This window comes from Trachypithecus francoisi, unplaced genomic scaffold, assembly GCF_009764315.1.
Source record: "Trachypithecus francoisi isolate TF-2019V2 unplaced genomic scaffold, Tfra_2.0 Lachesis_group2, whole genome shotgun sequence".
NCBI classification, from domain to species: domain Eukaryota; kingdom Metazoa; phylum Chordata; class Mammalia; order Primates; family Cercopithecidae; genus Trachypithecus; species Trachypithecus francoisi.
The window spans coordinates 26,444,634-26,465,775 of record NW_022681465.1 but is presented as its reverse complement, the minus strand read 5'-3'; the positions used below and the strand labels follow the sequence as shown (position 1 = coordinate 26,465,775).

Sequence of the window (21,142 nt, the reverse complement as noted above, 5' to 3'; positions counted from 1 at the left end):
AGGAGCATATAGGAGATTCTAAATAATAGTTTTTCATCAAGAAGAGTGATATTTCCTATTCCATTGCCTTCACTTGCTATCAGTGTACTGTTAACTCCTCAAATATCTGTCTCTGCTGAGAAAAGTATCCTAAGTTCTAGACCCACAGGCCGAGTGGATAGCTCTCTTGGGATGGCCCATTAGCAGCTCCATTTCACCGTGTTTAAAATGGAACTCCTCTTCCCTGCTTGAACCTGTTGTGTGATCCCAAGCTCTTTCAATTTTAGAGTGACCAGATATGACAGTTTTTTCACTATTGACCTCTTTCACTCTCAAAAGTGCATTAGTTTGGACAATAAATTATGGGGCTACCCTGATCATCTTTGTCTTTTTACTTTCAACTAGTATCCAAACACATGGTAGACCTTTTCATTCTGTTTTTTTTTTTTTTTTTTACAGAGTCTTGCTCTGTTGCCCAGGCTGGAGTGCATTGGCACTATCTCAGCTCACTGCAAGCTCTGCCTCCCAGGTTCATGCTATTCTCCTGCCTTAGCCTCCTGAGTAGCTGGGACTAGAGGTGCCCGCCACCATGCCTGGGTAATTTTTTTTTTTTTTTTTTTTTTTTTTTTTAGTAGACACTGGGTTTCACTGTGTTAGCCAGGGTGGTCTTGATCTCCTGACCTCATCATCCACCCACCTCAGCCTCCCAAAGTGCTGGGATTACAGGTGTGAGCCACCACGCCCAGCCTCATTCTGTTTTTCAAATGTGTCTCAAATTTGTCCACTTCTCTTCATCTTCAGTGCTACTACCCTGCTTCAGACTGCTACTATCCCTCCCCTGGGTGACGGGTAATAACCCTGTGACAGATGTGCCTGCCTCATACATTTGTTGGAGGGGTTAAATATGGTTATGTGTATGAACTTCATAGTATGGGACTTAGTGCTTAGCAGGCACTTAACTAATATTAGCAATGATGTTGTAACTTAGCTCAAAACCCTTCTTTTTTCCGTTACCCTAAGGATAAACTCTAGACTCTTTAACGTGGCTTGTGTGCCTGCATTTTTATCTCTCTCGCATCATCTCTTGCTTGCATTACCTCAGTCTGCACTATGTGCTCCAGCCCCACAATGACTCTCTTCAGAGCACAACAATTCAGAAAACTATCAATTCTTGGACACTCCATTTTTTGTTATATTACCTCTACATCTTTACTGCCTGGGGGTAAAAAAAAAAAAAAAAAAACAAGGAGGTCAGGCGCAGTGACTCATGCCTATAATCCCAGCACTTTGGGAGGCTGAGGTGGGCAGATCACCTGAGGTCAGGAGTTTGAAACCAGCCTGATCAACATGGAGAAACCGCATCTCTACTAAAAGTACAAAATTAGTCGGGCATGGTGGCATATGCCTGTAATCCCAGCTACTCGGGAGGCTGAGGCAGAATCACTTGAACCCATGAGGTGGAGGTTGTGGTGAGCCAAGATCGCACCATTGCACTCCAGCCTGGGCAATAAGAGCAAAACTCTGTCTCAAAACAAAAAACAAAAAACAAAAAAAGCAAAAACAAAAAACAAACAAACAAACAAAAAACAAAAGCAAAAGAACCAAACCACAACAAAAAATCTCCAATCTTGGCCAGGCGTGGTGACTCACGCTTATAATCCCAGCACTTTGGGAGGCTGAGGTGGGTGGCTCCCCTGAGGTCAGGAGTTTGAGACCAGCTTGGCCAACATGGCGAAACCCCATCACTACAGAAAAATACAAAAATTAGCTGGGTGTGGTAGCATGCACCTGTAATCCCAGCTACTTGGGAGACTGAGGAAGAGAATCGCTTGAACAGGGAGCCAAGATTGCACCACTGCACTCCAGCCAGGGCAACAGAGTGAGGCTCTGTCTCCAAAAAAAAAAAAAAAAACCTTGGACTTCACCTCCAGATGCACCTGAGTGTGCACACACACAGACATGCACATGCACACATACACCATTTGCCTGATACATTTCTGATTGTCTTTTTGAACTCAGCTTAGATGTTACATCCTCTGGAAACTTCGTTGAGATCCTTGAAGCTAGGTGGTGTTCTCATATGCCTCCATGGGACTGTGTGTTTACCCAGTAACTGCCTGCATAATAGTCCTCTGAAGAGACTTACTATAAACCTCTTGCAGGTATGGGTTGGTCTTGTTCATCATTCCAAAATGGTGCCTATCAAATCTTTAAGGAAAATGACCTACTGCCAGTAGCATTTGAGCTAGGAATTGCACTGGAGGGAATCTGTCATGCACAAATAATCATATATGGAGGTGGAGAGAACTTTGGACAAGGACATGCATTTCAGCTTTGTTTATCATGTGAACAAATATTTTAAAAGACTTAAATGTTTATCAGTAATAATAAATTGGTCAAATATTCTACATTTGTGAGTTACATAGAAAGAGATTTAGAAGATGCCTAAATTAGCATTCTTTTTGTAATAAAGAAAACATAGGGCTAGTAAATTCTGAGATTTTTGCTTCAGTTTTTGTGAAATCTGTGTTTTCAAGTTTTTTGGAGAAAATGAAGATGAGTTGTTTGAAGTTACGAATGGTTGAGTGAAATATGGAAGAAGTGCTTGGTACATAGGAGGTGTTTGCTAAACTAATAACTAAAAATTGGAGGTGGATAGGGTGCAAATTCTGAGAAAAAGTAATGTAATCATTAGGCAATTAAATAATTTATCCATAGTGATTAACCCTTATGGGAAAAGTTTTGATTTAGAATCATCTTGCATTAATCGTTTTCTTCTTTAAAGGTGAAGTTTTTTATACTTGTTGGCTTTCCTTTGTTACCCAATATGACTTCTTATATGTATAGTGTTTGATTTTGTATTGCACTGAACTGCATACAACAGAAACCTTATTACAATGGCTTCTGAAGAAAGCCTTTTATTATTCTTATGGACAAGTTTCAAGGTAGGTAGTCTAGGGCTCATGATACGTTCCATGGTGTCATCAAAGGTCCAGGCTGCTTTTACCTGTTAGCTCTGCCACTGTTAGCCTGTGACTCTTGTTTCTTGTAAACTCAGGATTGTTCCTGCTTCTACATACATTACATTTGTGTTTCGTCCAGATAGAGGGATGAGCAAAGGATGAAGGTCATGGCAGTTGGGATAAACTGAGGACTCAGTAACTTTCTCAGAATTTCCACATACTGGAATTCTAATTGCATGTCATTGTTCAGAACTATGCCACATGTCTGCATCTAGCATGGTGAAACAGTTTTTTGTTGTTGTTCATTTTGATTTTGTTTTTTTAAGCTATGACTGTTGCCATCCCAAATAAAATTGACATTCTGTCAGTAAAGGAGAAAGTGATAATGGTTGTTGGGTTGGAAGGAGCAGCATCTGCAAATTAGATTCATTAACTAGATCAAAGAGCAGCTACCGGATTTTCTATCAGCTACTCTTCCTTGCTCACTTCAGCTCAGGGACTGGAGTTGTGTTCTGAATACTCTAGGAACAGGTCTATACTGAATAAATCAGTAATGGTGGTTAGAAATTTCTTTAAAACGTGTTCTCAAGACTTAGCAGTTAGGTAGGAAAATCATAGCAAACACAATGAAACTGAAAAATTTTCTGCATATTCTAAAACCAAAACATAATTAGATGCTGCAAAATTAAAAATTTAAAGAGATATAGAAAAACTCATAAAATAAGAGCATATATATCCAGTTGGGATTTGGGGTATTTAAATATTAAAAAAATAGAATATTTATTCTTAAACGTTTCCTATTTCTTTGTAGGACTATGTGGGCCTATGTTAAAATATAGTTCCTTATTCTTTGATTCATACATACATTCATTCATTCAATGACAGATTTACTTTGTATTTCTGTCTTGGGCAGCACTGTACTGGTATGTGTTCATATTTTGTTGCCTCTTTTATTTCTTCTTGATTCTTTCTTGCTCAGAACCTACACAGGCAAGGTCTCTTTTCTAAGTGACCTGTAACTTATACTGTGCTGTGTAGACTGCCCATAAGACAAACCCTCACCTTACCTGAAATCTTCAGGGGTAGATGCATGTGAGGGTTCAGAATTCTTTTTAATTTTAGGAAAGTACGGTGCATGTGTGGCATATTATTGCAGAGTCTGCTTTGAAATTTCTGAATGTTCTGATCAAATGGGATAAATAAAGATTCTATAAAGCTTCATGTCAGTTCTGTTTAGATTTACCACCAAATGAGTTATAAAAAAGCTTTTGATTTTTTCAGAGCTTTTTGGATTTCACAGTTTAGAGATTGTAGATATGTAGAGTATTGGATTGGGAGAATTATGAAATTGCTTAAAATAATTAGTAAGCTTCCTAAAAAGATGCATTATAGCAGAAACCATTTTGACTCTTCTAAATGGCATTGATTGTTACTATCATCCATGCTTGGGTGCCTCAGCTTTTCTTTGTTCTGAATCCCATCATTTCAAAAATCTGTTCAAAAATGTCTGTCTCTCAAGAAATCTTTGCTAGCTGAGCAGTGCTCTTCACCCTTTTGTACCACATTCTCTAAACATGTAGGTGTTTAGGTGTTGACTGTTTTTTTCTTTGCAAGAATTCATTCCTTGACTTTACTGAGTGTTGTAGATTCCTAATTATACTTCAAGCTTCCCTCGTCATCAGAATTCATTTTTTCAAAAAATTTATCATTCTATTCTTGCATCTCCTAAAATAATACTTTTTACATTTCTTGCATCAGGCAGTTTAAAGTTTATGATAGGCTACCTAATACAGTATAATTAAATATATATTTTTACTGTCATTTAGAAGTTTGAAGAAAAATGTTTGTCATTAGGCTATTACCAGTCTCACACATTGATTTTTAAGTGATACACAGTGTGGGATTTTGCCTCAGTGCTTTAACAGCATAGGATTTTAAATCATTCCTTTTCTTCAATTTCACATGAACTGTAAAAGAATCTTCCTTACCAGGCCCTTATAATTTAGTCTGCTGTGATTTTGTTTTTAGGTACAAAATTCTTTCAGATTTTATTTGTGAAAGTGATTAAACAGATAGATTGCATTTAAACTTCTATTTTTTATTTTTATTTCTTGAGAAATAAGGGCAGAGTAGCTTAGTGTTCAGAGACCACCTGCTAATTGCCTGGTTGGTCTGTGTTTTAATAGATTTTTTATTTATATTTTAAGTCGGACTTTCTTAATTAACTAATTGCATGGTTCTAGTTTATTGTCAGATTATTATACAATGAATTCAGTTTACAAAGTGTGTTTTAATTGTGTGGTAAGATTAAAGTTATTTTGCTTGTTTCGTATAAATAACATCTTCATCCATCAAGGACCATAATCAGGAAAATGCAGAAGATAGGGAGGAAAAACAGGTGCTCATATATATAGAATTATGACGAGATATTTTGGTATATTAAAATATGAAGGCAGAATTGGCATGGGAAGTACCACATATAATGGATAAAGGATTATAATAATTTCTAGTTAAGATATTTGGAAATACATAACTGTATGTAACTGAAGAAAAACTTTGAAAAGAAGATGAGGTGGTATCAAAGAATAGCTGGCATTAGTTTTGGTGTGTTTGCTAGATAATATAAATTTTGAATGATTCTGTTTTGCTATTGCTGTAGCACCAGCATTTGAAGTTGTATAAAGTATTATGAAAATGTTAAAGTAAACTAAGTATCTGGAGTATGAGTGATTTTTTGAAAATGATTTCTATTGGAGTGGGAGTAATTGATGGTTACGTGAGATTCCTTCAGTAGCTTATTGTTTTCAGTTTCTTGCAAACTAAGTTCTCTGCCCACTTTCCATTTCTTTTCCTCCCAGTGGCCATCATGTCTTCTGAAATAGTAACATAAAGCTAATTATTAACCCAAAGCAGTTCAGAACATAAACTAAAGTGATGTGGCATATTTCAAAGTCTTCCACTCTTCTGAACTAGATTTTTTTTCCTTCTAAATGCAGATTAATAAAGCGTGCACAACAAGAGGAACAAGGAAAAGGATTTTAGTGAAGGTATCCTGATCCTGAAAAAGTCAGGGAGGGCTTCAAGCCCATCTTGGACTTCAGAACACTTCACAACTTTGTGGTAAAAGAAACATTTTAAATAGAGCCTTTGGACTTATTTATTTCATCCTTATTCAGAGAGTAGCACTTTATTTTTATTTTTTATAGGCAAGACAATTGTGTGTGAAATCGGGTTACTTTTCAAACTGAAACATACCTGGGTTTCAGATTTGTTGTAGGCACTTAGTATATATTCAAAATATTACAGGTAGTTGGTTGGCTTGTGTGTTTTTCTTTGAAATGTGTTCTTTTATCCCTTGTGACATTGTGTTTGCGTTCACCGTGAGTGATGTTTTCTCTAGTGTTTTGTACCTTTAATCGGTTCATTGGGTTGTATAGTAGGGAGTCTTTCCTAGGACCAATATTGTTTCTAAAAATACTTTGAAAGTAGAAAGTGGTTTGTGTTTTATTGTTTTCATATATTTTACCAGTTATATCATGGCTTACTAATGGGAAGAGATGTAGCCCTAGTCAAAATTTGTTGTTTCCTCCTCTATTCACCTGGAAACCTCACACAGGATAGATTTCATTTGTCAACACAGATGCAGAAAGTGAATACAAACATCTTTGCCATTTCTGTCCTAAACAACAAAACAGTCTTATTTTACTGTGTTAACTTTTTAAGGTCTTTTTTATTTGTGAAAATTAGGTTGTTTATGTACTATGTGTTCTTCCAAAGTTACAGAGTTATATTCGTTGGAGAAATGAAATTTTCTTCCGGTAGATGAAAATTATATTTTGATTGAACATCATTCCTTATGCAGTCACCCATAAATATAATGTCTTTTGCTGTTTTTTCAGAAAATGGCTACAGATGTGATTTCTGAATTGACAAGGAAATAGAACATCTTAATGTTTTAGGTAAAACAGATGGTATTTTTGTTTTAGGCAAAACTCTGTCAGAGTGAAAGCAACTTAATTGGTGATAAGACTCTTGGGGTCAGCCAATTTATATACAATTTGTGTTTGTTTCTTTTTGCTGCTTTAATATCAAAAGTTTTAGAATACTTGGAATATTTATTCTTTTGTTGACTTTACTATTTTCTGTTGTGTACTGGAAATAGTTGTAAAATTTTTCAAACTTAAAAATTATAAGTCCACATATTTATTCTGCTTCGGTTATATTTATGGTCTTAGAAGTGCTTTTTGCATTGTGAGATGTCCCTGAAATTTGTAGTTCTACTTTTGAGGGTTAACATTTTCATTTGTAGCTTTGAGTTGCATTTGCAACTACAAATTCTGTGGACATTGATACCAACTCTGTTATTTCTATGTCATTGAGCTCTAGGCAGATCTCCCTGTCAGATGCCTGGAATTTCTGGAGCACAGTGTTGTGAAGGGAGCTTTGCGTTGAGATTTAGGGGACTGATTCTAGCCCCATCTTTATCACTAACCAGGTCATATTTTTGGAACTTCAGTTTCATTTGCTTTCTGTATTTGGCGGGAGTGTTAAATAGGTAATCCCCGAGGTCACATCCAGTTAACATTGAGTTTTCTTGTCTAAGTATTAATCATTTATAAAGTATTCATTTGGATAAACACCAGGAAAGAAAGTTTTGAGGAAGAGACTACTCTGAACAATAACCAAGTGTTTCTAGTAACTGGTACATAAGATAAAGAATCTGTCTTCCAAAATATCTCCAGTATTCCAAAATGAAGACGATTATGTAGCAAATTTTCTTTTTACTACCTCTTACAGAAATTCAGAACTGAGTAGTGAAAGAACCGCTTGTGTTGTCATCATAGCAACCAGGGGAAGTAGCCTAATCCTCACCTCCAGGAAACATCCTTTACCCCAGTCTTGCCACTGCAGGTGGGGAGGCTTTGGAGTGCAGGTTCTCTGCTGGGGTGAATATAGAGCAGTCTGATAAGACTGTTCAGAGAGACAGGGGGAGGGTAGTGGGATTCTGAGTGCTCCAGTTGCTGCATCAGTGCTTCTAGCACATGCACCCTGACTGCCTTACCCACTGGAGGGAGACAGCAGGTCACCTTCCCTGCCTCTGACTGCCTGACTGATTGAGTTTGAATCCTGGCTGTACCATTTCAATGGCTACATAACCATGAGTGGGATACAGAACCATTCTATGCTTCTGTAAAATAGGCTTGTAAAGTAACTGTTTGCTCAGCACTGTTTTAAGGCTAATTAAGTGCTAGCTGTTGGTATTATTATCATCATAGTTGCTATAATTACCATAACATCAGAAAAACTCTGCCAGTAGCTAAGTCATTTACTTAAAGATAGCAAAAATATTCATTTAATACAATTTTATATTTGACTTACTGCTTTGTCTATTAGTATTATAAACAAACATAACTCTGCCCATCTGCCCAAGTAATATTTTCTTTTTTCTTTTTTTTTTTTTTAAGACGGAGTCTCGCTCTGTCGCTCTGGCTGGAGTGCAGTGGCGCAATCTCAGCTCGCTGCAAGCTCCACCTCCTGGGTTGATGTCATTCTCCTGCCTCAGCTTCCTGAGTAGCTGGGACTACAGGCGCCCGCCACCACGTCCGGCTAATTTTTTGTATTTTTACTAGAGACGGGGTTTCACCATGTTAGCCAGGATGGTCTCAATCTCCTGACCTCGTGATCCGCCCACCTCAGCCTCCCAAAGTGCTGGGATTGCAGGCGTGAGCTACCACTCCCGGCCGCCAAGTAATATTTTCTAACATATAGCTTTCTAGAATATTTACTTAATAATATCATATTTTCCTTGCCATTCTTAGTTTAGAAACTAAGAATTTATTAGTATTATTTTGTGGAATTCTTGCATTTGAGGAGAATAAGGTATTTGCAGAAATTGCTTAGTTGCCAACAGCAATTTTAGGTACTGCGGTCATACTGTTTTGTGAAGGACAACTTTATATTTGCATTTGATCATGCAACATGCTTGTTTACCTTCCTTTTGAATCTAGGTTCATAATATTTTTGTCCATGATTTTAAGAATGATTTCTCCTAAATATAGAGAAAGGTGTGAAATAAACTTTCATGTGTTAGGAAGGTTGGGTAGCATTTAAGGACTACTATATCTAAGTAAAATTCTAATTTTTATTGCTGAGAGAGTGTTCTGTACCTTAGTGTTGAATTTTTTTTTTCTTGTTAGAGCAGGCCATATTTGTTACTTAACCAGCTAGTAGCTTCCAGAAACCGTCATTTAAAATTTTTCCCTTGCGAATACAGGAGAGAGGGCAAAGGGCTAGACCCACTTCATTTAATCTTTGCTTGGTCCCAGTTCCAAGGACCCCAAGCTCTTCTTGCTTGTTACTCTTTGCCTACCTCCCTCCTGTTTTCCAGGACTCAGGATTTTCTTTTTATATATCCTTGATGGTGTGAAACTGGAAGTTAGTCCTCATTTTCAACAGGAATAGTGTAACCTGGTGTATTAGTTTCCTGTTGCTGCTCTAATAAATTACCAACAAACTAAATTCTAGTAAAAAACACACAAATGTATTATCTTATAGTTTTTGGGGTCAGAAGTTCAAGATCATTTTCACTGGATTAACAAAATATTGGTAGAGCTGTTTCCTTCTGGTGTCTCTGAGGGGAGAATCATTTCTTTGCCTTTGCCTTTTCTAGAGATGACCTGCATTCCTTGGCCTGTGGCCCCTTCCTTGTACATCCCATCCACTTGCTTCTGTTGTCACATTATCTTCTTCTCTGTTGGATCATCCCTCTAATAAGGACCCTTGAAAATACATTGGGCCCACCTAGAAAGCCTAGAATGAGCTCCCCATACCATGAGCTATAATTTAATCACATCTGCAAAGTGTTTTCTGCTGCATAAGGTAGCATTCATAGGTTTTGGAATTAGGACATGGACATCTTGGGGTCATTATACTCCCTAACATACCTGGAAATCTGATTTTTAAATTTCCAGTGGAAAAATTGATATATCTGTTTTCACCTTTCCTGCCTAGGCTATCAACTTGAAGCTATCTACTTCGTCTTCCTGCTTTGAGCCTTCACCTCTTAAGTTCTTTCTCCACCTGGCAACTAGAAGTAGGTGTTAAAAAGGAAAATTTGACCATGTTAAACCTTTTCTATCAACTTCACAAAAAGCTCCAAGCTCCTTGTAATGACTAAAAGACAACCCTCTCGCCACTATGACTTGAGTTTTATCTCCTTTTCTAACTTCATATAATTGCATTTTAGAGGTTCACTTTACTGTGTAGCTTCTAGTGGTAGCGGCCTATATATCTTGAAAATAACATTATTTCCTGTATATCTGTGGCTTTAAAACTGGAAAGGATTTCCCTGCTTCCCTTGCTCTTTAAAAAATTCCTTTGTTTTTGATGTTATTGTTCTGAATTTTTCTAATAAACACGTAACTTCTTGTAGAATAGTGTTTACACCCAAAGCTATTAAAAGGATTTCTAGCATATTCACTGATAACCCTAGAACCTAGAGGAGGTAACTATTAACAACAGTTTCTTTTTAGTATTTTATGTATTTTTATATTTCACTACATATTATTTGTATAATATAATTCAGAATATTCTTCTGTATTTAATAATGCAACATTTTCTTTTATTTAAAAAATCTTTATATTTAATGATTATTAATATTCTAATACATAAGTATACTTTTAATTGTTAATGTGTTCCCTCAATTTAATATTATATTGATTAACTAATATAATGTTTTGAATAGTATTGTTTAGATATTTACATTGTTTAGGTGTGGAAATAGTTAAAATATTTTTTGTTTACTGTATTTCTGTTTTTCTCCTTACACTAATTATTTTTTTTTTTTGAGACAGAGTCTCACCCTGTCACCCCGGCTGGAGTGCAGTGATGCAACCTCAGCTCACTGTAACCTCCACCTCCTGGGTTCAAGTGATTCTTGTGCCTCAGCCTCCTGAGTACCTGGGACTACAGGCACACGCCACCATGCCGGCTAATTTTTTTATTTTTAGTAGAGACAGGATTTCGCCATGTTTGCCAGGCTGGTCTCGAACTCCGTGCCTCAGGTGATCTGCCTGCCTTGGCCTCCCAAAGTGCTGCAATTACAGGCATGAGCCATCACACCTGGCCTTCTTACACTAAATTTCTAAGAGTAGGAATCATTGGATTAAACGACAGACAATTTTTAAGTTATAGTGTTTTCTGATTATAAAATTATAAATACTAGATATAAGAAATGTATAAAGTATGAAAAATAATTATAATGCTACCACCTAACAATAAGTATTGCTAATATTTTGGCAAGTCAAGTTATTTTTCTCTTCTTTCTTGCCTTCTTTCATAAGATGATTTTAATATTCTTTTAGTATTTACGTAGAGAAGCATAGATGACTTATAATCTAATTCAAATTATTACTTTTGTGTTGTTTTATGTTATCATTTATATTTCCTTATATATTTACCTCTCTTTGTGCTCTTCATTTTTCCCTGCAATCTCATGTTTCGCTCTATGATTATTTTCTTTCTGCCTGAAGACTTAACACTTCTTCCAGTACAAGTTTGCTGGTAACCCATACACTTGGTTTTTGTTTCTCTGAAGGCATCTTTATCACTTTCTAAGGAAATTTTTGCTGGATATAGATTTTTAGGCTGGCAGTGTTTTTTTGTTTCCTCACCACCTCAAATATGTAATTCCATTTTCTCCTGGCTTCCTTAATTCTTTTGGCATGTCAGCTGATGATCTTATTGTTGTTTCTTTGAACAATGTAATCTTATTTTTACAGGCTGCTTCTCAGATTTTGCCTTTTCATGGTGGATTTAACATGACACACCAGGTGTGTTTGCTTCATTTGGGAATCACAGAGTATTTTTTGTATCTGTGGGTTAGTCCCTTTCTTTAGTTTTGGAAAATTCTCAGCTATTGAGATAATTCTGTTGTGCTATTTTCTCTTTTATTTCCATCTACACATATCCTATTTCACATATTAGACTTTTCACTGAGTTGCCTGTGTCCCTAACATTCTTTTCTGTATTTTTTTCACCACTTCAGTTTGTATATTTTTATTGACTTCTCTTTTGCTGAGTTAAATATATTTATTCTGCTATTGTTAAAGACATCTGTGGAATTTTTAATTTTAAATATTTATCCTTTTAGAATTTCATTTGATTATTTTGTAATATGTTCATTTCTATGGTAAAATTCTCTATCTTGTCCTCTACTTTATTCATGTTTTTCTCTTTCCTTGGACATATTAATTATGATTTTAAAGTCACGTCTGCTAACTTCAATATCTGGGTCATGTATGGTTCTAGTTTCTTTTTTTTCTTGGTGTTTAGTCATGTGGCTCTGTCTTTTGTGATGCCTCTGAATTTCATATTGAGTACTAGACAATTGTGCATAAAATTTAGAGAGACTTCTAGAAAATATCTTCTAGATAGATATTGTTCCAATCAAGGACTGTGTTAAACTGAGACTGATTTATTCAACCTGTTGTTCCCCTGGCTTTCTAAGTAAGTTTTCAACTAACAGCCTGCTTATATTCTGTAGGCCCTATCCCCTGGGGGGTTCTGGAATGTCATGAGATGTCTCTGCTCTACTTTTCAGAAGCTTTCTGTTTAGGTTTGAAGCTTCCCTTTCTGCGCAGTCTCAGTATTGGCACTTGTCGTAATGAAAAAATCAACTGTGTACCTGAATCCTCCCAAAATCTCCACAAAATGCTCTTTTGACCTCTTTGTTCTCCAGTGATTTCTTCCAGACTTTTCACTAGGTTTTGCATGGAACTCACAGCCTCTCCCTTGCTGAGAACTGGCATGCCCCAGAGTGAAAATGACTGCCGAAGGCTGGTCGCTTCTCTGAAGTTTTTTCCTCTCCTCAGCAGTTTTCTGTTGCCCTCAGGCAAATGATTATTACTGTTTTTATCTGACTTTTCTCATTGGCTAGTAGAAGTGAGAGCTCTCATTTGTTGACAGCTACTCCCATTTCCCCTGGAAGTGGAAACATCATTTATTTCTCAACTTCAATTTGACAAAAGTAAAATGCTCACCTTTTTTTTCATTTGAGTGTTTATATTTCTGTTGATTTGTAAGAGCACTTTACAAGTTTTACTAATTTATTTATTTATTTTTTTAGTTTTTGTTCTTTAATCTTATTTTTACGATAGAAAAATTTTTAGGTTTTTGTTACCAAATCTGTCAGCCTTTTACTTCATTGTATTTTTCAGTTATGGCTAGAAAGACCTTTTGTACCACAGATTATATATTTTATTTTTTCTACTAATTTTGTATCTTTTTTATGTTTGAGAATTTACATTTATCTGGAATCAGTGTTGGCATATTGTTTTAATGTATCTATGTAACCATTTGTCTTGCTCATCTGTGATTAAGGATGTATGTATATTATAGAACTGTTTTGCCCAGCTCATGATCATTTTCCTTCCCTCACCTTTCTTTGAAAAAATGGAATTCCGTGGGATTTTGGTTGGCACTGCATAAGACTTATGAATTAATTTTGGGAGAGTTGTGCTTTTGCATTATTTTAGTTTTCTTGTTTAGAAAGATATATCTCTTCATTCATTTTTATGTTCTACTAAATGACATTTTTTTCATTTTCTGCATATATTATACATTCTGCTCATTTTGTATAAAATTAATTTTCTATTTTGATTGGTCTCCTGATAATTCTTAACCTTCCTAACTGCCGTGTGTATGTGTGTGTGTGTGTGTGTGTGTCTGCATGCGTGTGTATGCATCCCATGACATGCTATACATACCGTTGTCTTATTGTCTATCCTGTTATATTGAACTTACCAGTGTGTTTCTGTGCCTCCCCCTCCTAGACTGTAGGTACTTTGTTGACTGGGATTATGTATTCACATTCATAAGTTTATAACTACACATACCATACAGCATCTTTCTCTCCTTTCTTTGCTTGCTTTTTAACTTAGCCATAAGCCATATTGTTACTTTGAATGTGTATTCTCACCACTACCATGTTATCAGAACTCTTGTTTCAGGATATCTGTATTATCACATATTAATTTCTTTTATTTAGATTTATGCGTGCCTTACACAAAAAAAGGATTTATGACAGCTCATTGACCTGGGTTTGTTAAATTGTTCACTGTATTACCCAGTGTGATGATGTACCAGGGTCCTTGGTCACGATACCATGAGGGTCTTGTAAGGGGAAGGAGAGAAGTGAATTGTTATTGAGATTCTTTTTTGTGCTTGGTCTGAGCTAGGTGGTTTTCTAAACAGTTTATAATTCAATATTAACAATAATCTTGTTTCTCGATTTTATAGATGAGGATATTAAGTCTTGGGGAAGAGTAATAACTTATCCAAAGCCTCTGAAACTCTAAGTGACATGGTGAGGGGTTTGAATGTGTCTGACTCAGGACTGTCTGACTCAAAAGCCCAGGAATCACACAATTGTGATTGAAGATCTAGTATAACTCAAAAAGACACTCTTAGTTTTTAATGTCTTGAATTTTTTCCTGCCAATATGGTAAACATTATATTTTAAACCTAGAAAACAAAACGGAATATATCAAAAGAACTTCAGATCTAGATTTTGCAACTTTTGTTAACATGTAAATTCATGTGTTTCCATATTCAGAATACTGGATAAAGCTTAATATTTTTCTTTAGGTTATGTTCCAATAATGAGGCTACTTAGATAAAATGAATGCATTCTTGTTTGAAATGATTTTTTAAATATGTTGTCATTGATTAAGAGTCAGACAAAATGAGCTCTAGTTTTTGCTTTGTTCTTAACTTTCTCTGTAATCTTGAATGTGCCATTTTCCCTATCTTTACACAGGGATTAATTATATAATTTACGTTTTTGAAGAATTAACACTTTTTAAGGAATTAAAATAATCAAAATGGAACTGCTCTGATAAAACTATACAGCCCCAGATTAGTAGATACTATTTAAAAGTAATAAATTCTCTAGTGGCCTTTTTCTGCACTGATCATTCATTAACTATTGAACATTATTCTGTGCTAGGTACCTATGGTAAGCACATGAAATTACAGTTAATATTCTTATGTCTTTTGGTATTTGCTTAACTGGTTTTAAAGTGCACTTACAAAGAACTTGAAAAAATACATATTTTTTTAATCTTCCTACACAATCATAAAAATATGTATGTGGCTTTTAAAATGCTTCCTCAAATATTGTTTTTGCTTACTTCATGCAGTGAGGTCATAAAATGAACTCCTTAGTATATATTGCAAGTTTTTTTCTATTCCAGTGTTCCAGTATATAAATTTTCTTTCACAAATACAATATACATGAAATGTAAGTAGCTTATTGCTTATCTGAGCTTCTTGAGGGGAGAGACTCTCTGGGGATACTGGCATTGCTGAGGAGAAAGTTCTTCACATGTGAATTTGGAACTAAGGGGGTCTGCACAGGAAACTTCAGCTGTCACAACTGTCACAAAGATCCTTAAATGCGTGGCCTGTGAGTGAAGTAGTTAAGAAGATGGGTGTGGGAGTAAAATTGCATTCTAAGCCCTATTGTGGCACTTTTTAGCTGGGCCAGTCTTGGCAACATTCCTGCTCTTGTTGAACCTCAGTTTCCTTATATGTCCAGTGAGAAGGATGAAAGGTTGCACCTCATGGGTTGCCCATGCAGGCTTGCGGACCAGCCCAGGTATGCAGGATGCACTCTGAATGATAATTCCAAGGTCCATTTGACCAAGGGGCATGTTTCTTCCACTTTGTACTGCAGCCAGTCCTAGAAGGAAGCCTGTGTGGTCCTAGTGTGTGGTTCACATTTTAGTGGGCACTGATGAGATTTACTTCAAAGAGAAAACTCAGTATTCCATAGTTGTCTTTTTTAACATGATATGAATTACTTCTATGAAAGGTGTGAAGGAATTTTTAGTATACCCGTCCTCAGTAGAATCTTCAAGGACAGCCACATTTACACTGGGATTCTTCCATAAAGTGATTCCCAGTTTGATATGAGCATACAGGTGTTCCTTCATTTTTCTCCATTCCTTTTTCTCCAGTGAAAGTAGAGTATCTTCTGCCCTCTAATTTGATTGGCAGATAACATATGAGTGCTTTTTCTTAATGAGGTAAGAGTTATTCCTTGTATATGGAGGACTGAGATAATTGCTCATAACCCTGAATTATGAGGGCCAATGTCACAATGAGAACTAGGAGGCTGGACGTGACTTGGTGACAGATGATAAGTAAGAAGCTAATGCTGATGTGGTGGAAATTGAGAAGAGAAAAAAAGCACTGAGCTTCCAGCTGAAATTAAAATTAACCCTCCCCATTCTGAAGATATAAACATAATTCTTTCATTAATGTGGATCAAATATTGTTAATTTTCAGTAAGTGAGTATGATATTATGATATGATACTGAAACTTGTTGGTTTCATTCACAACTCGAGGGCCTGAAAGCACTCATGTTTGGGGATGTTGGCCATATAACAAATGTTGGACTACCAAATGTGATGACAATGAAAATTAAGTTACTTTATGATGGTGTACTTATTTCTAAAGGAAATATCTATATATGATCATCCTTTCTCTGTACTCTACTTAAAATGTACATAGATAGGAGTTTGTGTGTCAGATAAATTTCTACTGTGATGCACATAAAAAACATGCTGTGAATCTCTATGTTGAAAATTATTTTCTTAGTGCAGCATTATACTCATTATATACTCTACACATTTAGTTTTTGAATAGATCCCTGGTATGATAATTACATAATCATTCAGTATAGTAGAAACATCATTATGGTCAAATACTAATTAGCTACTAAAATGAAACAAAATAGAACCTAGTTCACAGCTTATTATAAAAAGTGATTTAATAGGGTGCAAAACCAAATATATGGTTAAAATTATTGTTTGCATTAAGTATGAGTATTTTTTTTTCATAGAAGGAATTAGTGTTCTGGATGCTTATTATCTAATTTATTGTTTGGGTACACATTATAGTATCACAACCTTCATGACCTTTGGCTGTAGTGGAGCACCCAGAGAACATGCCATAGGGATTCTAGGCTTAGTGTGACTACGTATACCTCAGGGCTGCTACAGAATTAGGAGATTAGCCAAAGGTTTCAGGCCACCATTTTCTCAAGTTCTTTAAATACTAGCTCCATAAGCCTCTGGGAACATGGGTTTCAGTAGTAAATCACTCATTTCTGGAGGTCTGGTTTGAACATCTTCGGTGCAGAGAATGAGTGATCCACCACTGTTTTTCTTCCCCAGTGCACCTTAGAAATATAGGACAGTCCCATTAGTAATAATGAATCCTGGCAGTTGCAGTTCACCAGGTGTGTTTATGAATGGGGAACAGTGGGGAAATGTAATCTGTGGTAGGAGGGCTGTGGGTGGCTGCCAGTAGGTTGACAAATCTTTGAGGTAAGTCTGTTGAGCATACCTCTCAAGAGGGCATCACCCTCCCTCTCCTTAAGAATTGCTTCTGTGCGTAAAATGGGATTTTATCTAAGTACGAGGAGGATTCAGTGCTCTTTGTAAATATGTTTGTGACTATGTGGTTTCATCTGTTCATCTCTTGTATACATATGGAATCTCAGTGAACATAAGTAATAACAAATTAGGTCTTGTTATCCTGACACATACTATAAGCCTAATAGGAATTAGAGACATTCTTAATGTCATCATCACCTTTGGTATCTCAGAATGTTGCTTTAACATAAATGCTTCTGATGAACAATTTATAAGTCTAGTGTCATGGATTTTGTGTTATATCCTCTTTCTTTTCCTTCATTTTTCCTGTTGTCTTTTTTCCTTTTAGTTTTGGCCCCTGTAGGTATTCATTTTATTTCTTATTGAACACTTTGTAATGCAGTTAAAGCAAAAATATATAGAACACATATGCAGGATGGAAGAATACTGGTAAGCTTGGTGCTACCATCTATAGCTACAACGTGTTGGGGGAGAGGTGGTTGTTATCCAACTATTCAGTGTGTTCCTGCAGTTACAAAATTGTATAGGAAAACACAAATATTTCAGATCATGAAAATATGCACTAGTGAATCAGTGAGTTATATTAGTAGTCCAGCATTTGTCCACCATTATTTCAAAGAGTCCACTCTTTGAAATACTCTTTGATTTATTTGAAGACAATATGATGCAAATTGATTATAAATTATAAAATTATAAACCTTGCAGAGGATGCAGATTTCATGAAGTCTGCGATGTTGGTGGTCTAGAATGTCTCTACTCACAGGCAAAGCCATGAAAGAATGAGAATCTGGTAGAGTTATGCTAGTAAGAAAATCAAGGCTGTTGGGTACTTCAACTGAGAATTATTTGAATATCAGAGCTGGGAGAGGATTTTAGGAAAAAATAAAGTCCTTAAATATTTTTTTCAAATATAGTTTATTAATAAAACCATCATGTAAAAATTAAATGTTATGTGAAGGATGTCATAATATGCTGGTATAAAATATTGGAAAAATTGTGTCCTAAATTTCAGTTCATTTTTGTTTTTGTTCATACCAAAAGTTACACGTAGTTGCAAATATTGCCTAAACTTATTTTAATAGTTTGCATTTTCCTTTTTCTACCTAATCCCAATCAATTTTTTTTTCCACCATTACTTACTATAAAAATTTGGGACCCTATTACAAGTTTGGCTTCAAGTTACCTTTTTTTAGAATCAATTTTCTTTAATAATAAAGTCCTATTGTATATAAAATACGTGTGTGAATTATGTGATTCTCCACATATAGCCATACATTCTTAGTGGTCTAAAATGAATATTAGATTTTTACCTGGAACTAATTGTGACTAAATTGCAAACAAATTGTGAATTTTTTTATTCGGTGTGATTAGGTAGGGATCAGCGTATTAGTTGTATGGAGCTGATTCTTTTGGATAGATGAATAAAACTGTTTATATAAGTCTTTTTCTGGGATACAGAAAAGCTTTATTACAAATCTATGAATATCTTCCATTTGTAAAGCATTAATTCTTTAGAAAGGGCTTCTGAATCATTATTTAATTACCCTTTTTACTGTGTGATATTTGTTGTGATGAAATTGCCTGTTCTCTGAAAGTTCTCACAGAAAGTTCTCACAGAATAATTCTTCTCCATGAGTTGGCTCTATGACTGTGCATGAACTGAAGTATTATGAAGAGTATGAAAAACATTAGCCGGGTGTAGTGGCATGCACTACACCTGCTACTCCTAGCTTCTCAGGAGACTGAGGTGGGAGGATTGCCTGAGCCCAGGAGGTTGAGACTGCAGTGAGCTATAATGTCACCACTGCACTCCAACCTGGGTGACAGAGTGAGACGCTGTCTCAAAAATATGTATGTATACATATATGAAAGAAGTACAAATATTTTGAGATCCAAATAATGAAGCAGCTGTTTTTGCAGGTACCTTGTGGTCTATAATCCTTTAGAACAAGACCGAATCTCGGTGGTCTCAGTCTATGTGAGTTCCCCCACGGTGCAAGTGTTCTCTGCTTCAGGAAAACCTGTGGAAGTTCAAGTCAGTGCAGTTTGGGATACAGCAAATACTATTTCAGAAATAGCCTATGAGGTATGTTGTGGCCATAGAACTTAAGGAGGCATTGTAAAACAAACCTAGCCAGTATATAATTTATGTATGTACAGTAGCCCCCATTTAGCCATCATGTTGGTGTATGTGAGGTGATGAAAGTTGTAAATACCAGAGAGTTTAACTGGCGGATTAAAAATGATCCCGTGTTCCCTAAAATGTTAATTTCTTTGTTAGTGTATATATTGTATCTTATTATATATTGTTCATATGTATATTGTATATCTTTGTAAGGATGTATACTGTTTATTCTAAGGTGATGCAGTAATTATTACTCATAAAATTTTGAATGTTTTGGTCTAACTGAATTTAATGACAATTATGCATATTGAAAGTGAGATAAATACCACCCTTAATAACTTTGGATAGTTTTAGGTTTTCATTGCAAAGGTGACATAACACACCATGGAAGATAAATGCCCTAAAATAATTAAGATGCTGCTTATTTGAGATATAATTGTGGAAAATCTGTGCTCAAGTAATAGATATTTTTTGTGCCAAAGTTTCTTAAAATAAGCAATGTTAAACTGATCACTGTACCACTAGAAAGGTTAAACTTTTAAAATCTGGAATGTAATTTAAACTGCACTTCTAGAGATACAGCCATAAACTAGGAACTCTTAAGAACTGTTTCTGCTTGACAAAAGCTATTGCTAGCTACTTTTATTATTATTATTTCGAGACGGAGTTCCACTCCTGTTGCCCAGGCTGGAATGCAGTGATGCGATCTCGGCGCCCTGCAACCTCCATCTCCTGGGTTCAAGTGATTCTCCTGCCTCAGCCTCCTGTAACTGGGATTACAGGCATGTGCCACCACGCCTGGCTAATTTTGTATTTTTAGTAGAGATGGGGTTTCACCATGTTGGTCGAGCTAATCTCAAACTCCTGACCCCGTGATCCACCCTCTAGCTACTCTTAAATATGCATAATCTTTTAGATAGAAAGGTAAACTATAATATAAATTTTGGTCAGATTTTGCAGGAAGCTTTCCATCTAGAAAATGGAACCATAGCTCCTGGAAAGCAGGGGTCATGTCTTTTTCTGTGTGCATCCTCCATACTGTGTTCAATGTCTGCTGAACTTCAAGCATTTGATTGCTAGTGCTGACTGAACTAACTTGTTTAATATTTATATTGTGTTTATCATTTTTATATACCAAAATATCATAATATTGCAAAAAAGTTAATAATTAGGAAATGCCATTGTTATAAAGCCCTTACATTCATGGAGAATTTCCTTCTCTAGGCTTTCAACTTGTACAACTGAACAATTGAGAATGATAATGCAGGTTCACATATTGGATAAAAACATTAATGCTTTTGATAGGCCTACCAACTTTAGGTTATTAGGTTCTCTGGATAAACTGAGATGTGTATGGTTTACCCACAAGATATCAAACATTTATAGAATATTGTTATACAGCCATCCCTTGGTATCTGTAGAGGACTGGTCCCAGGACCGCCTGGGAATAACAAAATCTTTGGATGCTCGAGTCCTTTATATAAAATGGCATAGTACGGATGGTCCCTGACTTACAATGGCTCAACCTAGATTTTTCAATTTTATAATAGTGTGAAAGTAATGTGCATTCAGTAGCAACTGTACTTCAAGTACCCATACAACTATTCTATTT

At 35.8% G+C, this 21,142-nt stretch overlaps 1 protein-coding gene across 2 annotated transcripts in view; it reads left to right on the top strand.

Annotated features, from left to right (window-relative positions):
* MAN2A1 (mannosidase alpha class 2A member 1) overlaps positions 1 to 21,142 on the top strand; it is a 183,816-nt gene that overhangs the window by 103,124 nt on the left and 59,550 nt on the right. For both annotated transcript variants that reach the window (XM_033178955.1, XM_033178956.1), the window contains one exon: positions 19,326 to 19,491. In XM_033178955.1, the coding sequence (XP_033034846.1) occupies positions 19,326 to 19,491 (166 nt within the window). The remainder of the gene's footprint in view (positions 1 to 19,325; positions 19,492 to 21,142) is intronic.